Source organism: Emys orbicularis, chromosome 6, assembly GCF_028017835.1.
Source record: "Emys orbicularis isolate rEmyOrb1 chromosome 6, rEmyOrb1.hap1, whole genome shotgun sequence".
Classification (NCBI taxonomy): Eukaryota; Metazoa; Chordata; order Testudines; family Emydidae; genus Emys; species Emys orbicularis.
The window spans coordinates 4438179-4455060 of record NC_088688.1 but is presented as its reverse complement, the minus strand read 5'-3'; the positions used below and the strand labels follow the sequence as shown (position 1 = coordinate 4455060).

At 51.5% G+C, this 16882-nt stretch overlaps 1 protein-coding gene across 1 annotated transcript in view; it reads left to right on the top strand.

The window, feature by feature from the left end:
• Window positions 1–13578, top strand: part of DNAI1 (dynein axonemal intermediate chain 1) — a 293696-nt gene extending 280118 nt beyond the window's left edge. Inside the window, exon 20 of the mRNA XM_065406605.1 lies at window positions 13314–13578. Coding sequence (XP_065262677.1) covers window positions 13314–13418 — 105 coding nt within the window. The 3' untranslated portion in view covers window positions 13419–13578. The remainder of the gene's footprint in view (window positions 1–13313) is intronic.
• The last annotated feature ends 3304 nt before the right edge of the window (window positions 13579–16882 follow it).

Below are 16882 nucleotides of genomic sequence, written 5' to 3'. Positions count from 1 at the left end.
TGAATTCTCAACACTCATGAAAAGGACTGTGTATGCGAGAGAGACAGAGAGACTCTGATGTACATAACTAGAATCCACTAATCACATCACTCATGACTTTCTATCATATGCTTCATCTTTTGGAGAAAAACTTCAAAAGGCTTGTTAATCCGTAGATTTAATGAATGTGATAACCTTTGTATTCATGCAGCTCGGCTTTCCTGCCTGTGCTTCTGAGCCATCTCACGTACGAAGGCTTCTTCCAGCCTGGCTGCTTCCAGATTCACTCTGAGCACTTTGTTCTTCACTGCTACATCAGTCTTGGGAAGGGGAGGTATACGCACGTATGCACACACGAGTGCATACACGAGGGCACGCGCGCACACATGAATAATCCTCTGCACTGTGACTCTGAAAATATTTGAAAGGGGAGCAGCCAGTCCATTCCACGGCAGGACTCCCATTGACTTCACTGGAACAAGGATTTGGGCAGGCAAATCTGAGTTCACCCTTGGATTGGGTAACATGCCACTTCCACTGTAAGCATCCTTCTCAGACACCTCTTCCTTTGCTTTGCCATAGGGAGAAAGAAACCATGTTTACACCTCAGATCCAATCCCTCCTATGCCTGCAGAGCCTTAGACAAGTAGATCTCAATTAGAGGAGAAGTGATTTTTGTTAAAGCAGGCGAGTAAAAGGGTATTAAGCGTCTTCTGCCTGGTTATAGATTATTTCCTCTTGCACTTCACATGAGACCCCCCTAGTGAATAGGCATGAGGAGAACACACTTCAGGATGATCCACTGATGCAGCAGATTGCCACAAGGCCGGGATTCAAGGAGCAGGCAGAGTGGCTCTCAGCCAGCTGCATCAAAGCTTTAACCCAGTCCATTCGCCACTCATTTTGCTGAGTTTTCCTGAGCTGCCCAGGGACACAGCAAGCCTCCCCAGCAGTCTGCTGTCATCCCAGGCTGAGTAACCCCAGCAGTTCAGGAGCCGTTTGTTAAACTTCACCGTGACCAGAGGTGCATTGACACTTCAGCGGGCCTGCTGCAAAGCAGCTGCTTTGAAATGATCGTGGCAGATCAGGGACCAGCCAAAGAGGATGTTTCATTTGAAATTTCACATTTCCTGAGCAGGGTCCACGTCCTGCCCCTCTCCATACCCACCCGCACACACTCTCCCATGCACAGACATCCTGCAGTAGGCACTGCACTGAACAGGGACAGTCAGGCTACTAAGGTCTGCATGCCCTGCTCATCACAGAGCTGTGCAGTCCGGGGGCTGCACCTGCATCGCGTGTATGTAGATCCATTGGCCAAACAACTCTCTCTGCCTCAAGGAGGGTGGGGGCAGCCAGAGGGCCTGTAGCCCAGGGGCCGTACTAGTGAGTGTAGTGTGGAGGAAGGATGCTGTCCCACACCCAAACTCACTGCGAACCTCTGTGCAGAACTTGGGCCCACATGGCCTCTACATTCGTGCCCAACTTGAGACACCCAGGGCCGGATTTTCAGAGGTGCTGAGCAATTGAAGTCAGTGGGAGCAGTGAGTGCTCAGCCTCTCTGAAAATCAGGTGCCCGGTGTCTCAAGTTAGGGTCCCCAAACCAGAAACCACCGGAAGCTGCAGCAGCTCTGCGCAGCAGAACTGCTTGGGCTCGGCGGCAGGTACGGCCTTTCACTCCGGCACATTGGAGCTGGCCTCACGGTGGCTTCATTCGCCCCCCTGACAGTTTGCAGCATCTCATGCCATTTTATTCCCGTCTGTTCCTCTGTTTTGAACGCACTTCTGTGGGGTTTCCCTTTCCCTTCTCCGTTGGATTTCTCCGGGCGAGGTTCTCTATTAGTTCCCTTTTTGTTACTTCTCTGCATATCTTCTGGGACTATTGACATGCTCAGCTCTCCAGCTCACCACGCGTATGCCCGGGCCCTGGGTTTGGGTCCCTGGAAAGGTACCTGGGGATGAATTTAACAATAGTATTATGCCATTGCATTAGCACATGATGACACTGGATAATGCTAAAGAGGCAAATTCTCTGCCAGGGAAGGCCTATTATGGTTCACTTTAAGGGCATATTCTGCTAGAAGGAGGCTGCTAATGGAAGTGAGAACCATTGTATACAATGTTAAAGTGATGGTGCTTTATGACCAGAGTAGTTGACTATTTAATGGTGGTTCCACTCCACGCCCTATTTTCTTGTTAAAACGATCCACATCCAGCCAGCATGTACTACAAGAGCACTTGTCCGGAAAGTAACAGCTGGTGCCGTTCACCTCTGCCCGTGTAGACTAGCACATTCCGCCGCTGTAATGAGAAAGCACTCTTGCTAACCCAGTGAGGATTAGATCTGTGAGATTGCTCTGCTGTGGTTTACCCACATTTGCTAATTTCTTTGTGGTTGCTCCTCGGACCAAATATGCGCAGGATCTAAGCAGCACTTAATTATTATTTTTTTTACTTGACTAACCTGCTCATAGACAGCATAGCACCATTGGGGAAGGAATAGAAGCATCTAATTAAAGAAAAAATGCACAGCGTTTGAATTGCATCAGATCTGACAGCATCTGAGCCACAACCTGCACTGAGATGAATTCTTCCGGATATTTCAAGAAATCCTGTTCTATAAACCGGAGATAGGAGTGTTTGTGTTACCTAAACACACAGGACTTGAATTGCGGAAGTGAAGAAATGTATTATTTCTGTAGAGCTAAATTTTCAAAAGTAGCTACATGACTTAGGGAGACAAAGTCCCCTTGGCTTTTGTGATGGGGTTCGACTCACCACCGTGGCGCCTCCTGCTGGCCGTCCTGGGAATTAGCTCTCGTTTCGCCAGAGCACCCTCGTCTAGTGGTGTCTCGCCCATCATCGCCCTCGCCTCCACCTCTAGGACTCACATCGCTCCCCAGAGGGCAGTGTCCTCTTCTGGACAAAGCCCCACTCAGTTCTCTCCCCACTTCCGGGGGACCCGACAGTCCTCAGTCCAGCCACTCGCCTCAGTGGCAAACTGCAGTCCATACACTGGCCACTCCCCTTGGTGGCAGGGTGGGGGGACAAAGGGGGGGCACCTGGGCCCGCCCACTACTCCAGGTTCCAGCCCAGGGACCCTATAGCCAGCAGCCACGTACTACCCCATCTCCTATTCCACCGTCTGTTTCCCTGGGCCACTTCCCCACAGCCCTAGCACCTTCTCCACCCTTGTATCAGGGCCTCAGTCTGGCAGCCGTCAGGCTGGAGCTCCCTCTTGCTCCCCTGACCCTACCCAGTACTGCTCTGCCTGTGGTGCTGTCTCTATCAACCCTCCTACAGGGCAGCCAGTCCTCCTCCCTTGGCCTCCAGGGAGAGACTCCCTCTGTTCTGCTCAGCAGCCCTTCTTATATGGGCCATCCTGGCCCTCATTGGCTGTTCCACTAAGCCTTCTCCCTATTGACTGGCTCAGTAAGCCCTCTTCTAATTGGCTGGGTTCTGCACAGCCTCCCCAAGGCTGCTTTAACCCTTCTTCTGCCTGTGTGGGGCAACCGCCCCATCACAGCTTTCAAAGGGATTGAATTTCCTAATCACTTAGGCACTATTGAAAATGTTACCCCTAGATTCATAGACTCCAAGGCCAGAAGGGACCACTATGATAATCTAATCTGACCTCCTGCATATAACACGGGCCATAGAACATTCCCCAAATAATCCCTAGAGCAGAGCTTTTAGAAAAACATCCAATCTTGATTTAAAAATAGTCAGTGATGGAGAATCTACCACAACTCTTGGTAAGTTGTTCCAATGGTTAATTACTCTAACCATTAAAAATGTACCCCTTATTTCCAATCTGGATTTGTCTAGCTTCAACATCCAGCCATTGGACCGTGTTATACTTTTCTCTGCTAGATTGACGAGCCCATTATTAAATATTTGTTCCCCATGTAGATACTTCTAGACTGTAATCATCACCCCTTAAACGTCTCTCTGTTAAACTAAATAGACTGAGCTTCTTGAGTCCATCACTCTAAGGGCTTCTCTACACTTACGGCTAATTCGGCACTGCTGCGATCGATGCAGCGGTGTCGATTTAGCGGGTCTGGTGAAGACCCACTAAGTCGATGGGAGAGCAGTCTCCCTTTGACGTCTGTACTCCAGCTTCCCGAGAAGAATAAGGGAAATCGTGGGAGAGCGACACAGTGTAGATACCGCGGTAAGTCGACCTAGGTTACGTAACTTATGTAACTGAAGTAGCGTAATTTAGGTCAACTTACAGCGTTAGTGTAAGTCCTTAGGCAGGTTTTCTAATCTTTTAATCATTCTCGTGGCACTTCTCTGACCCCTCTCCAATTCATCAACATCCTTCTTGAATTGTGGGCACCAGAACTGGACCCAGGATTCCAGCAGCAGTCACCCCAGTGCCAACTACAGAGGTAAAATAACCTCTCTGCTCCGACTCAAGATTCCTCTGTTGATGCGTCCCAGTATCACATTAGCCCTTTTGGCCACTGCATCACACTGGGAGCTCATGTTCAACTGATTATCCACTATGACCCCCAAATCTTTTCCAGAGTCACTGCTTCCCAGGATAGAGTCCCCATGACCTACAGTCGTTGTTCCTAGATGTATACATTTGCATGTAGTCGTATTAAAAAGCATGTTGTTTGCTTGCGCCCTGCTTAGCAAGCGATCCAGATTGTTCTCTTTCAGTGACCTGCCCTCTTCATTATTTACCATTCCCCCAGTTCTTGTGTCATCTGCAAACTTTATCAGTGGGGATTTTAGGATTTCTTCCAGGTCATTAATAAAAATGTTAAATAGCGTAGGGCCAAGAACTGATCCCTGCGGGACTCCGCTAGAAACATGATGATGATTCCCCGTTTATAATTATATATTGAGACCCCTCAGCTAGCCAGCTTTTAATTCATTTAAAGTGTGCCGTGTTAATGTTATCTCTTTCTAGTGTTTTAATCAAAATGTCATGTGGTACCAAGTTCAATGCCTTACAACAGTCTAAGTCTGTTACATCAACACTATTACCTTTTTCAGCCAAACTCGTAATCTCGTTAAAAAAAAAGATATCAAATTAATTTCACAGGATCTATTTTCCATAAACACATGTTGATTGACATGAGTTACATTATCCTCCTTTAATTATCAACTGCTCCATTACCTTGCCTGGAATTAGTGTCAGACTGATGTGCCTATAATTACCTGGGTCGCCCTGTTTTCCCTTTTTTAAATATTGGCACAACATTAGCTTTCTTCTAGAACGTCCCCAGTGTCCCAAGACTTATTGAAAATCAACATTAACAGGCCAGCAAGCTCTTAGCCAGCTCTTTTAAACTCTTGGATGCAAGTTATCCAGACCTGCTGGTTTAAAAATGCCCCTAGTGCACTTTACAAGTGGATACAGATAAGGAGCCAGATCCTCAAAGGCAGGGCCGGCTCCAGGCACCAGCTTAACAAGCAGGTGCTTGGGGCGGCCAAGGGAGAGGGGCAGCACCTGCGGCAATTCGGGGGCGGCAGGACCCTCACTCCCTCTAGGAGCGAAGGACCTGCCGCCGAACTGCCGCCGCCGATCACGGCTTTCCCCCCCCCCCCCCCCCCCCAATTGCTGCCGCCGGTCGCGATTGCGATCGCGGCTTTTTTTTTTTTTTTTTTTTTTGCTTGGGGCAGCAGAAATGCTGGAGCCGGCCCTGCTGAAAGGTACTTAGGCACCTAAATACTTTTGAGGATCTGGGCCAAGGTTCCTCCCTCGAGCTTACAGTCTTAGGGCCCAAATCTGCCAGGTGCTGAGTGCCCTGAATTTCTAGAGAAGTCTCTCAGTGATGGCATCATGCAGGATTGGGTCCTAAATTAAATCCATAATACAATGAAAATACCCCAAAATCTTATTGTGTAGAAGGAAAACTGGGAAAGGACGTTTTCAAACACAAGGACTGCCCTTGTACTGCATTGCAGCCACTAGTAATTCATGAAGCCTCAATGAAAATTTTTAAGCCCAATTACTTGTTTTTGGCGAACACATCTTCTAGAATCGCGTCCAGTTGGATTTGAAGACTTCAAGAGACAGAGACTCCTCCACTTCCCTTAGGAGTGTGCTCCAATAGTCACCTTCACTGTTAAAAAATTGTGCTTTATTTCCTGTTTGAACTTGTCTGGCTTCAGCGTCCAGCCACTGGTTCTAGTTATTCCTTTCTTCACAAGACTGAAGAGCCGTTTATGGCCTGACATTTTCTCCTCGTGAAGATACATACACATTGTAATCAAAGCACGTCTCAATCTTCTTTCTGATAAGCTAAACAGAGTGAGCTCTTTTGGTCTCTCACTGGAAGGCATTTTCTCTAGCCCTAAAATAGCTTTTGTGGCTCTTCTCTGCAAGTTTCCATCATCCTTTCTGAAATTGCACCAGACCCGGACAAAGTATTGCAGTGGTGCATTGGCCCCCACAGCACAGCACGGGGTGAATGTCATTTATGGGGGGGGGTTAGAATCTGCTCCCTCTGTGTGTCAATAAAGCATAGGACAGCTTCCCAATTTGAGATGTGCATTCCTACGGTGCATATCAGAGAAGCGCTTGTGTGCAATGGAAAAGGAAATAGGGCCAGATCTGTAAAGGTATTTAGGTGCCTAACTCTGATAGACCTTTAACGATATACCCCTTAGTAACTAGGGGAAATGCCCATTTGGCTCTTGGGTGGGCAGGGGGAGCGTGATACCATGCACCGGCTTGGGAACTGGGCCAGCTAGAAGGAATTCTGCAGAAGTAAGACGTCCCTCCTTGGAGTGAAGAAAATTCAATTCATTCCCATTCAGCTCAGACCCAGCTCCATCTGTTATCAGGTTAAGCTAGAACACCAAGAATTTCACAAGCCAAGCATTCCTTCCCCGAGATTGAGTGTTGCTTTTAAAAAACTCTCCTCCTCAGCACCTGTTCCGGTTGTTTTAATTTGTTCTCCATGGCACTCGTTTGTTTCATCGGGGCAGAGCCGTCGTCTCACACTGACGTAGCACCGGTTTGCCCAACGGACCCCAAAGCATTTTGCACTTTCCAATGCAGCCCCTTTGTACTACTGGAGAGCTGGTGTAGCTGGCCCTGGGGGTAATTACCCCAGTGCAAGGGAGATCTTCTAGGAAAGGAGAGTTACTGTACAGGCTCCTGCAGGAGGTGTGGCCAGAGGAAGGGGGTGTGATTGAATGCCTCTACAGTACCCCAATCCTGAGCTGTGGTTTCAGCCCCTTGGTGCTGTTAGTAGGCAGCATAAATTAGAGCAGTCTGAGGGCTGCTCTAACTTATACTTCTCACAGTGGCAGCAGGATAGGGAGAACAGAGGTGAGCGTTACACCACCTTGGCATCCCTCCCCCCCACATAGCACCGTGTGCTCCTCAGCTGCTGCCAAGGATCTGATCCTGTATGTGTAGAGCAATCACCTCATCGCTGAAATGCAGCCATTTCTGGGCTGGAGGATAGCACCCAGTGAGAGAAGGGGACGTTTTTGGCTAAAGACACCGCTACAAATCAAAACCTGCCGTGAGACATTTAGGGTGAAACGTGCAGTTGCTAGAGGTCTTGGCATGTGTGAGACCGTGTCTGTGCAATTGCATGGCTGCAGTTGTGTGCAGTTACTGCATTTGCGTGTGCAATTTCCGAACGGTCTCTGGGAAGCCCAGACCCAGTCTCTCCCCTTCACAGTAACCACAGTGCACTAACCAGACCAGGTATTCAAACACAGGCAGGGCACTTCTCCCAAGCCGTTACTGTGCGGCTGACATCAGCTAGGCTCATCCTTTGCCCCTCTGCCTGGTGGCTATGCTCAATCGCTCCATTCAGGCCCGACGCCGGAGACTGCAGAAGCCCCGGTCTCTCACTCTGCCCCTGTTGCTAGCCTCATTTCTGATTGGCACCGCTCAGGGTGTCTGTGCTGCCCCCAGCCTCCCCGGATAGAAAACCTGAGCATTGCCCAGGCTGCACTTCTCCTGGCCACGGAGCCTTTCCCCAGCTGGCTATGTAACGCCGACAGAGCCCCGGTTTTGGCGGGTGGGATCGAACCTAGGGCCTCTGGAGCTTAGTGCATGGGCCTCTACGGCATGAGCTAAAAGCCATATGGCTGTAGAGCAGACTCATTAATCTCTCTCTAAGTGGTCTAGATCACTAGATGGGACAGAGCACCACGCCCACAAGGTGTGTGGGTTACAGGTATTCTTATTCGGTTTTAGTGCATCGATTGCTGTGTCCATTGGAAGGAAGCTCTTCATTTCATGGCCCCATTGGATCTGTTCCACTCCTTATCCCCGTTCCCCTGAACGTGCTCCCCTGACATCAGCTCCCCTTCTCCCCTTCTCCATGCTGCCCAGCCAGCTGGCCCCCGTCTTCCCCAGAATTGGCCGTTCCACGTTACAGAATGAATGGCTGCCATTTATAAACCTCAGCTCTGCAGACCCGTGACACTGCCCCCATGATCTGCCAGCTGTTTGTGCAGTTCACAGCGGAGCAGATTTGGAAGGACAAATAATGGGATGCTCTGACTTGCCCCCCTCCAAAAAGACCCGTTGGACGGTTTCATTCCTTCCGTGTTACTGGAGAGCTGTCACTTCTCTTGTGCTGAGTAACCCCTTGAGGTGCCCACCCTCGGGTTTGCTCTGGTGGTTGCAGAGAGCTGTAATGACCAGTCATCAGTTCCCCTCTGTTTGCATTTTGGAGTGATGCAGGGGTTGGCCCGGGGACCTGAGCAGCAGCAGCCTGGGCCCTTGCACGATGAAGAGGTAGGACAGCACTGAGCGGGGATCTTTGCCGTGAGTCTCAGAATGCATCACACTTTCGCCCCGTGCTAGTGTCAGACTTCAGGCTGTGAAAGATGAACCTCAGCCTTAGCGCAGCTTCAGCATCGCCTCTGAGCACAAAAGGGAAACAACTACCTTGCCGGCTTGGATCTCGTCTGTTATTGCTAGGAAAGGTTCATTTCCTTTCTCAGTTTGCCCCAGCGGATGATGTCCCTTCCTGCGGCTCTCACATCCAGCACTGCTGAGCTGATTAAAGCATGGGCATGTGCGTGCATGCCACTGCCATCTAGATGGAATCAGATTAGTTCAGCGATGTATCATAGGCCCCATACTGCTATTAACGAAGTGCCATGTGCCATGACGCTGGGCTATTCCCTAGGCAGTTTTTTCTAGAGAAGGAGGGAAAGAATCCTTCCCTATCGAAAGACCTCAGAACAGCAGGGCAGGAGTGGTCTTCATGCCCTACCCCCATGTTTGGGGAACAGCTGGTGGACACTATGGCAGATGAGCTCTGACTTCTCCATGAATGCATTCCCTGGCCATACCACCCTCCCTCCCCCCACCGCCACTAGCTAAGAACCCGGAGGCAGTCATGGGAGCCAGAGGAAGTCCCTGGTGCTTTGCCGATGTTTGCTGTAGAATCATTCTTGGAGCTGGGACTTGCTGCACTTAATAAACAGGTCATCAAGCCCCTCTTGACAAAGGTAACTCATTATGGCTGCTCCCATCATAAGCTAACTTCCACCAATCGCTGTAATGTCTAGGCACCCAGTACAGGAGATGGTAAGCTTCATTGTGGGCCTAGTTAGGCCTGGGTTCACTGTTCCATCTTCAGAGTGGGGACTGTAGTCGCAGGGCCTGATTCACCACTGCATTCCCTCATCTCCATCTTGGTCTATGGCTGTTGGAATCAGTGGGGTTATGGAAACATACAACTGCAGTAACACAGTGGTGATAAGGCCTGGAATTTTGTGGATACGGCTGCCACCTCTACTGAACTACAGCAGGTGCAAACAAATGCCTCTTGCCTTGCGGTCTAATGGATCTCCTGAGGCTAACGGTTCATGTGACCCGTGGGCTGGTGCACCAGCCAGCATGTCCTGGAAGTGGAATTTCAGTTTCCATCTCCTAGGTTTTGTGTACTGGGTGGCATGCATATGTCCTAGGACCAAGGCCCTGTACAGTTCCATAGCTGGGTTCTCTTCCCCAAGCTGAGCTTGTCCTCAGCTCCATCGAGCTTTGTTCTGGGTACCAGCAGCTGCATTGTTCCGGTGAGATCCGTGTTCTGGGGCTGATGGAGGGAGTGAGATGGCCGAACGTGTAATTGGGCCCTAGCTCATTGAGAGCTTTGAAGATGAGGACCAGGACCATGATCTGTATCTGGCATGGAATGGGGAGCCAGTGTGGGGAATGGTGTACTGCTTTCACACCGACCTGTCCTGCTTGGCTGGGTTGTTCTTGACCGGCTGCATTTTCTCTGTCTGCCACCATTAGCCCTAAGTAGAGGGCACAGCATTACTCCAGATTTGCAGTAATGAGGGTGTGATCTTTATGGGTAGGAAAGAGGGGGCAGGGATCTTGGCAGCTGCAGGTGGAAAAAGGTATTTCTGGCTACTGCAGTAGCGTGAGTAGCCAGGTGTATCACAGAGACCAGTGCGACTCTGACCGTCAGTGCATGGATGTCACCAGAACACGGAGCCATGCTGCATTCTGCAACCTCTTCATCTCAGTCCTACAACTCCTGTTGAGTTTGAGCCAACTGCTGGTCACGCAGCTGCTTCCTTCTTCTGCACAGCGAGCTAGCCGGGCAAAGGTGTTCTCTGTCTCCGATGAGAACTATATGGATATCTGCATCTCGTTAGTATATGGCTGGCTGTTGAGACGGAAACATCTCAGTGTCTCCTAATGGTATAGACCAGGGGTTGGCAACCTTTCAGAAGTGGGGTGCCGAGTCTTCATTTATTCACTCTAATTTAAGGTTTTGCTTGCCAGTAATACATTTTAACATTTTTAGAAGGTCTCTTTCTATAAGTCTATAATATAGAACTAAACTATTGTTGTATGTAAAGTAAATAAGGTTTTTAAAATGTTTAAGAAGCGTCATTTAAAATTAAATTAAAATGCAGAGCCCCCCGGACCGGTGGCCAGGACCCGGGCAGTGTGAGTGCCACTGAAAATCAGCTCGCGTGCTGCCTTCGGCACGCGTGCCATAGGTTGCCTACCTCTGGTATAGACCATGCCTTAGCCATACTGCGTCTGACCACACTAATGTAAATAATGTGGGCAACCTGGACGGGAGGCTGTGATGGTATTTCCCCTGTACTCTCTGTATGTGGGTTATTCTCCTTTCAGGACACATCACCACTGACACTTAATCCTGAGGCAGCATGCAGGAGCCTTTGGAGTCTAATCTAGCAGTAACTACAGAAAATCCCATCAATACAAACAAAATCTGCACTCGGGGGAATTTATTTATTCTTCACACCCACAAAAAGAGATAATGGAGTTTGACATTTAGCGCTGAGCCGTCTCTCCTCCTCTGCCACCCTCCCTCTCCCAATGTTTATCTTTTTGTCAAAACCGGGGAAGTGATAGAGGCATCTGCTCGTTTGCTAAAATTACCTCCCAGGCGCCCGATAAATTGCTGTTCCGGGGAATTACTCCTGACAGTGTGTAATCCATGCCATCGAGTAAATTCGCTCCGTGAGTCAGCTGGAATCTGTGACGTCCAATTGGGCGGGCGGATTATGGAAGAGGACTGCGCTAGGCTCATCACGTGTCGTTTCCCCGGATCAGCCAGGCCCTTGTCAGTGTATGACGTGCAGGCAAATAGAGCCCTTTTTAAAATGTAATTGCTCCCTTTTCTCCCCACTGACGTTACCTTTCTTTGAACTGGCAAATGGCCTTGTCTGAGCATTTTATTTTTAACAGGAGAGGAGAGCTGGCAGCTGGCTCCTTCTCCTTCCTGTGTCTAGAATCGAGAAGATTGTGACATTCCAGCACTTGGAATGGGGGGCGCCTTCTTTAGACTCCATTAGACAGAGCACATGCTACCACCACTGTCCTCGGAACTGTGCATGGGAGAAAGCGCCTGGGTATTGCTTATTCCTGCTGGGCCAGCAGTGAGTGGCTGGTGAAACGAACCGTCACTGCTGAGCTAGGCGGTCCAAAGTAGCCAGCCCCAGCGTAGAGCCAAGTTCTGTTGTGCAGCTCCAGCCCCCGCATGCTGCAAGCCCGGTCGATCTCTTATGCTAAGCCGTGTTCGGGTGTATTGGTTGGTAGCTGGAAGGGTGACCCGCAAGGAAATCCCAATCACAGGAAGTTGCTTTGGTGCTTGAGCCATGGACAACACCCCGGCGGCGTGGGGCTCAGGGGCGCTGTGTGGGGGAGGGATCGTCTTTCAGATAAGCTGACGTCCCAACGGGTAAAGATTCCATGGCGCCTCGTGCAAGAGAATTGTTATTAATAATTTTTAACGTCCAAAAGTTTGCCTGGCACGTTCCACATACACAGACTCTGCCTTGCAGAGATTCAGATATAGATTTTAGAGCTGACACCACTAGTCAGGTCAATATACATAAGCTGGGGAGGAGTAGGGTTAAGACAAGAGACTAATAATAAGCTCACCTGGTCACTCAATTTTGACAAGGGACGTGAGTTTCAGTCTAACGGGCTTTCGTGAGTGTGTGTGATCACGCGTGGCTCGTTGGCCCCATGGCGGCGGCGTGCCGGAGGGTTTTGAATGAGGAAGGGGATTGGGATGGTATTCCTTACCTAGTGTGGTGCGGAAGGAGGCACGTAGGCGGGAATGGAGGAAGGATACAAGGGTCTGTGTGGCTGCAAAACGTTAGCCATGGTGCCGGGACCAGATCCCAGCCCGGGTGCCTGCACTGTGTTGAAAACGCCCTCTTCCCCCTCCTATCCCCCTTCCCCCGTTTCCAGTTTGAGATGCTATTTTTTGCACTTCCTTCCCTAAACTGTCGTGTGGCGCTCGGATGAGCTGCACATCCCAGCTGGGGAAGCGAGTCCCCGGGTGTAGTTTTGGAAGGTGGCTTGGAGCCATTGGGGTGGAATGTGCTGACTGTTGCCCGGTTCTGTCTGCCGGCCGCGCCCTTCGCAGCCCTGGACGGAGAGCCCCAGGGAGCTGTGCTGTGCAGACAGCATTTGTCGCCCATGTGCGGGGAGCCCAGCGGTGCCCGGGCTCGCTGTGGGCAGCCACGGAGATGGATTTGGTGGCAGGGCCCCAGGGGAGGCAGGTTGGGGCCAGTGGACTTACTCCCCACGCACTAGCTAAGCAGAGGTGCAGGTACGATAACCCTACTGCACAGCACCCACCTTAGCCCTGCAGGCCCCACCCACCCAAAGCCTGGCTGTTTGGGCTTGATGTGGGGGATGGAGGAGGGGGGCTGCCCCCCGATCAGCCTCAATAGACTTCCCACTGTCGCACTCTCTGGGATCAACTTCCTAGCTCAGCAAGGCCAAGAGGCCCTGCTCCCTCCCTGGCCCCGCTTGCCAGCCACCCTGTTCCGGGTGAGTCGGTGGGGTCCTTCCCGCTAACAGCTGGGACTTGCTGTTTTCTCTCTAGGAAAAGAAAGGCCAAGAGATTCAGAAGGGCCCTGAGGTGGAGATCACGAAGCTGGACAAGCTGCTAAACCTGGTGAGGGAACCGGCAAACAAGCCCAAGAAGTGAGAGAGAGGAAGGAAGCCCGGCCTGCTCCCAGCTGCACATTGGCTCCTCTCCGTCCACGTGCCGGGAAGCGCCAGGCTTTGCAAACAGGCTCTCCTTTGACGGGCTCCTGTTTGCCATGCAGGTAGCGCCCCTCTGAGCCTCCCGTCTCGTACGCAGCAGGAACACTTGGCTTCTGCATCCAAATAAACGCATTGAAAGGACGTTAGTTTGCAGAACTGTCACTCGGGCCGTGCTGGCTTCGTGCCACCTGCAGGCTGGGAGGGGGAGATGGCCACCCTCTGAGACCGTGGCATATCACACAGCCAAAGCCCCATCCTGCCGTCCTTAGGCAAAGTTCCCCAGGACTCCACTAAGAGCTGTGTCTGCTTCGGGACTGCAGGATCAGGCCCCGACCTGAGTGCTGTGGCACCATCTCACACCTGTGTCCGGGTGGGCTGCTGCCCCCCACTGGAGTCATGGTTCCCATATCAGGTGTGGGGTACCAGAACAAAGGGGTTGGTATTGTCCCGCCGCTCCTCCCTTCTCCACCCCCTGTCCTGCACGCACCCTTCCTCACTGGCAGACACGCCACCATCTTCCACGTGCACTGGCACAGACCTGGCGGGTGATGGCATCTGTCTCCAGTCAGGGAAGTGGTGCAGGGAGCAAGGGCCACCTGCCGTTCCTTCCATCCATGCCTGATTCCGCGCGGCTTTTGCAATCCTCAGCCTCGTGTGCTAAAGAGGAAGTTGCTCATGGGGGGTGGGAAGGAGGGTTGTACCCACTGGGTGTCCGGTGAGAGGTTGGGGCTGGCTGGGAGGTGTTGGCTGCCCAGCCTCCAGCATATCATTCTCAGCCGGCAAGGTGAAGGGCTTGGAATTCATGGGGAGGGAGGTGCTGGCTGCATAAGCTAGGGAGTATCTCAGCCCTGGTGTTCATGGAGAGAAAGGGGGATGCCTCACTGTGTGGCTGAGCAAGTGATGGACGTGACGGGCTTGCTCTTCCTGGGTGGAGAGGAGGCTGGCTTTGCAGCCTCAGGGCATCACAGCCTCTGCTGGTGGAAGAAAGGGGAGTAGTAGTACCCTAGAGGTGTATCCACACTGGGAAACACCCCCATAGTCCTCCATCACTGCACAAGACAGCGGTAAAAAGCTTCTGCTCCCTTTCTACACTAAGAGCTTCCACGAGTGGAGAATGAACGTACCCAGTGCAGATGTGTCCCCAGGGGCTGGGAACAAATCCCAAGATGCCGGTGTAACCCACACACCTTCTGGCTGTGGTGCTCTGTCCCAGCTAGTAGCATCGAGACCACTTAGAGATTAAAGAGTCTGCTCTACAGCCTTAGGTAAGAGCCAGTTGGCTTTTAGCTCATGCAGTAGAGGCTCATGCACTAAACTCCAGAGGTCCCAGGTTCGATCCTGCCCGCCGCCGACCAGAGTCTGTCGGTGTTACACCTGGAAACGTGCCCTCATGGAGTAATGTCATGTGGCGAGGCTGGGGGGTGTCTGTGGAACCAACAAAGAGCTGTGCTTCACTAAGTGCTGGTCTCTTCTCGGAAAGGGGAAGACACCTGGGCTTGGAGCCCAGCTCTTTCCTTAGCATCCTGCTACGAACTGGGAGAGAGAGGGAGCAGACACGGCCTCTGATGTGGTTGGTACGATCCTGGCCCAGCACCAGCTCAATAAAGAAGGGTCACAAAAATGATTTGAGGGTTGGAAAACATTCCGCACGGTGAGAGACTTAAAGAGCTCAAGCTGTGTAGCGCAAAAAGAAGATCAAGAGGCGACTTGCTCGAGATGTCTGAGTACCTTTATGGGGAGAAAATCCTAAGCACCAAAGTGCTTTTTAATCTAGCGCCGAAAGGCAGAACCAGAACCAACGGCTCAAAGTTAAAGCCAGAGAAATCCAAATGAAGATTTTTAACAAGCGTGGGCGGTTGACCATTGGAACAAGCTCCCAAGAGCAGTGGTGGATTCTCCATCTCTTCAAGTCTTTAAATCCAACCTGGCCGCCTCTCCGGAGGATGCGTTAGCCAAACACAAGTTATTGGGCTCAAGGCAGCCAGCCAGACTAGATGATCTAATGGCTCCTTTTAGCCTTAAAATCCCAAATCTAAATCTGACCATCAGTAGCGGACTGTAGCAAGGCTTGGCGCAGTCTTGGCCCAGACACGACTCAGGTTTGTGCTTTGCTTTATTTCTTGGCTTGTGCCTGTTTCTCCTCTCTCTAGCTGAAATAAAATGTCTGGAGCAAGTCATAGAATCATAGAATCTCAGGGTTGGAAGGGACCTCAGGAGGTCATCTAGTCCAACCCCCTGCTCAAAGCAGGACCAACACCAACTAAATCATCGCAGCCAGGGCTTTGTCAAGCCTGACCTTAAAAACCTCTATTTTTAAATGCAGCGAGACGTGGGCTGTGATTGTTAATACTCATCCTGGGAGGCAAGTAGGGGGCTCTGTGCTGCAAGGAGAAAGAGCAATTCACATTGTGGTTTGCAGTGTTCCAGGACATGAGAGAGACAAGGGAGGTGAGGTAATTTGCTTTATTGGACCAACTTCTGTTGGTGGAAGGGACAAGCTTTGGCGTGTCTCAGTTCTGTGTAGCTTGAAAGCTTGTGCCTCTCACCGACAGAAGTTGATCCAATAAAAGATATCACCTCCTCCACCTTGTCTTTCTCAGATCTTCAAAGGTATTGAGGCTCCCAACTTTCAGTGAAGTCAAGGGGAGTTAGGAGCCTAAATACCTTTGCAGGGGTGCTGGAACATTGGGAGCCAAGGGGCCTGGCCCGGCCACTTTTGGCCCGGCCCCCTGCCGCTCCTCTTCCCCGAGCCCCCGGCCAGGCCAAAAACTGGAACCTGGCCTGAATAAGAGCGGCCCGGGGATCCTGGGCAGCTATGGGGAGCTGTGGACCCTCCACCTGCCCTGGGGGGGAGTCCGGGGGGCGGGGATATGGGTCGGGGGCTGTTCTGGGGGCCCCCTCTACCCCAGCCAGGTGGAGGGTCCATGGCTCCGTAGCCAGGCTCCGGCTTCTGGCTTGTCCAGGGGGCGTGGCCTTGGGGAGAAGAGGAGGGGCAGGAGTGGGGCCAAGGCTGGGACGGGGCTTCATGCCCCCCTCCCACTTTTAGGAAGACTTGGTTGCCCCTGACCAGGCCTCCGTGACTGACAGGTACCCAAGGCCATGCAGATGAGGAGCTGAGCATCTTAGTCACAGATGACAGAGCAGGGTTCCGGTTGGGACAGAGTCTCTGGGGGCCGACAGCGCGACTGTTACAATTACACACACAAAGGAACAGAGTCACGTTTGACGCTAGTGAAACGCCACTGACTCAAGAACTACCCCAGCAATGGATTTGGCCCAGTTCATCCAAAAGGCTGTTGGGACCGGAGTGTGTCCCCAGAGCACTGTTCTCCCCAGAGCTGGGAGAGGGGAGAGCTGGCAGCACCCAAGCATCCTGCTTTGTCTCCGATTCCCCACCGCCAGCAC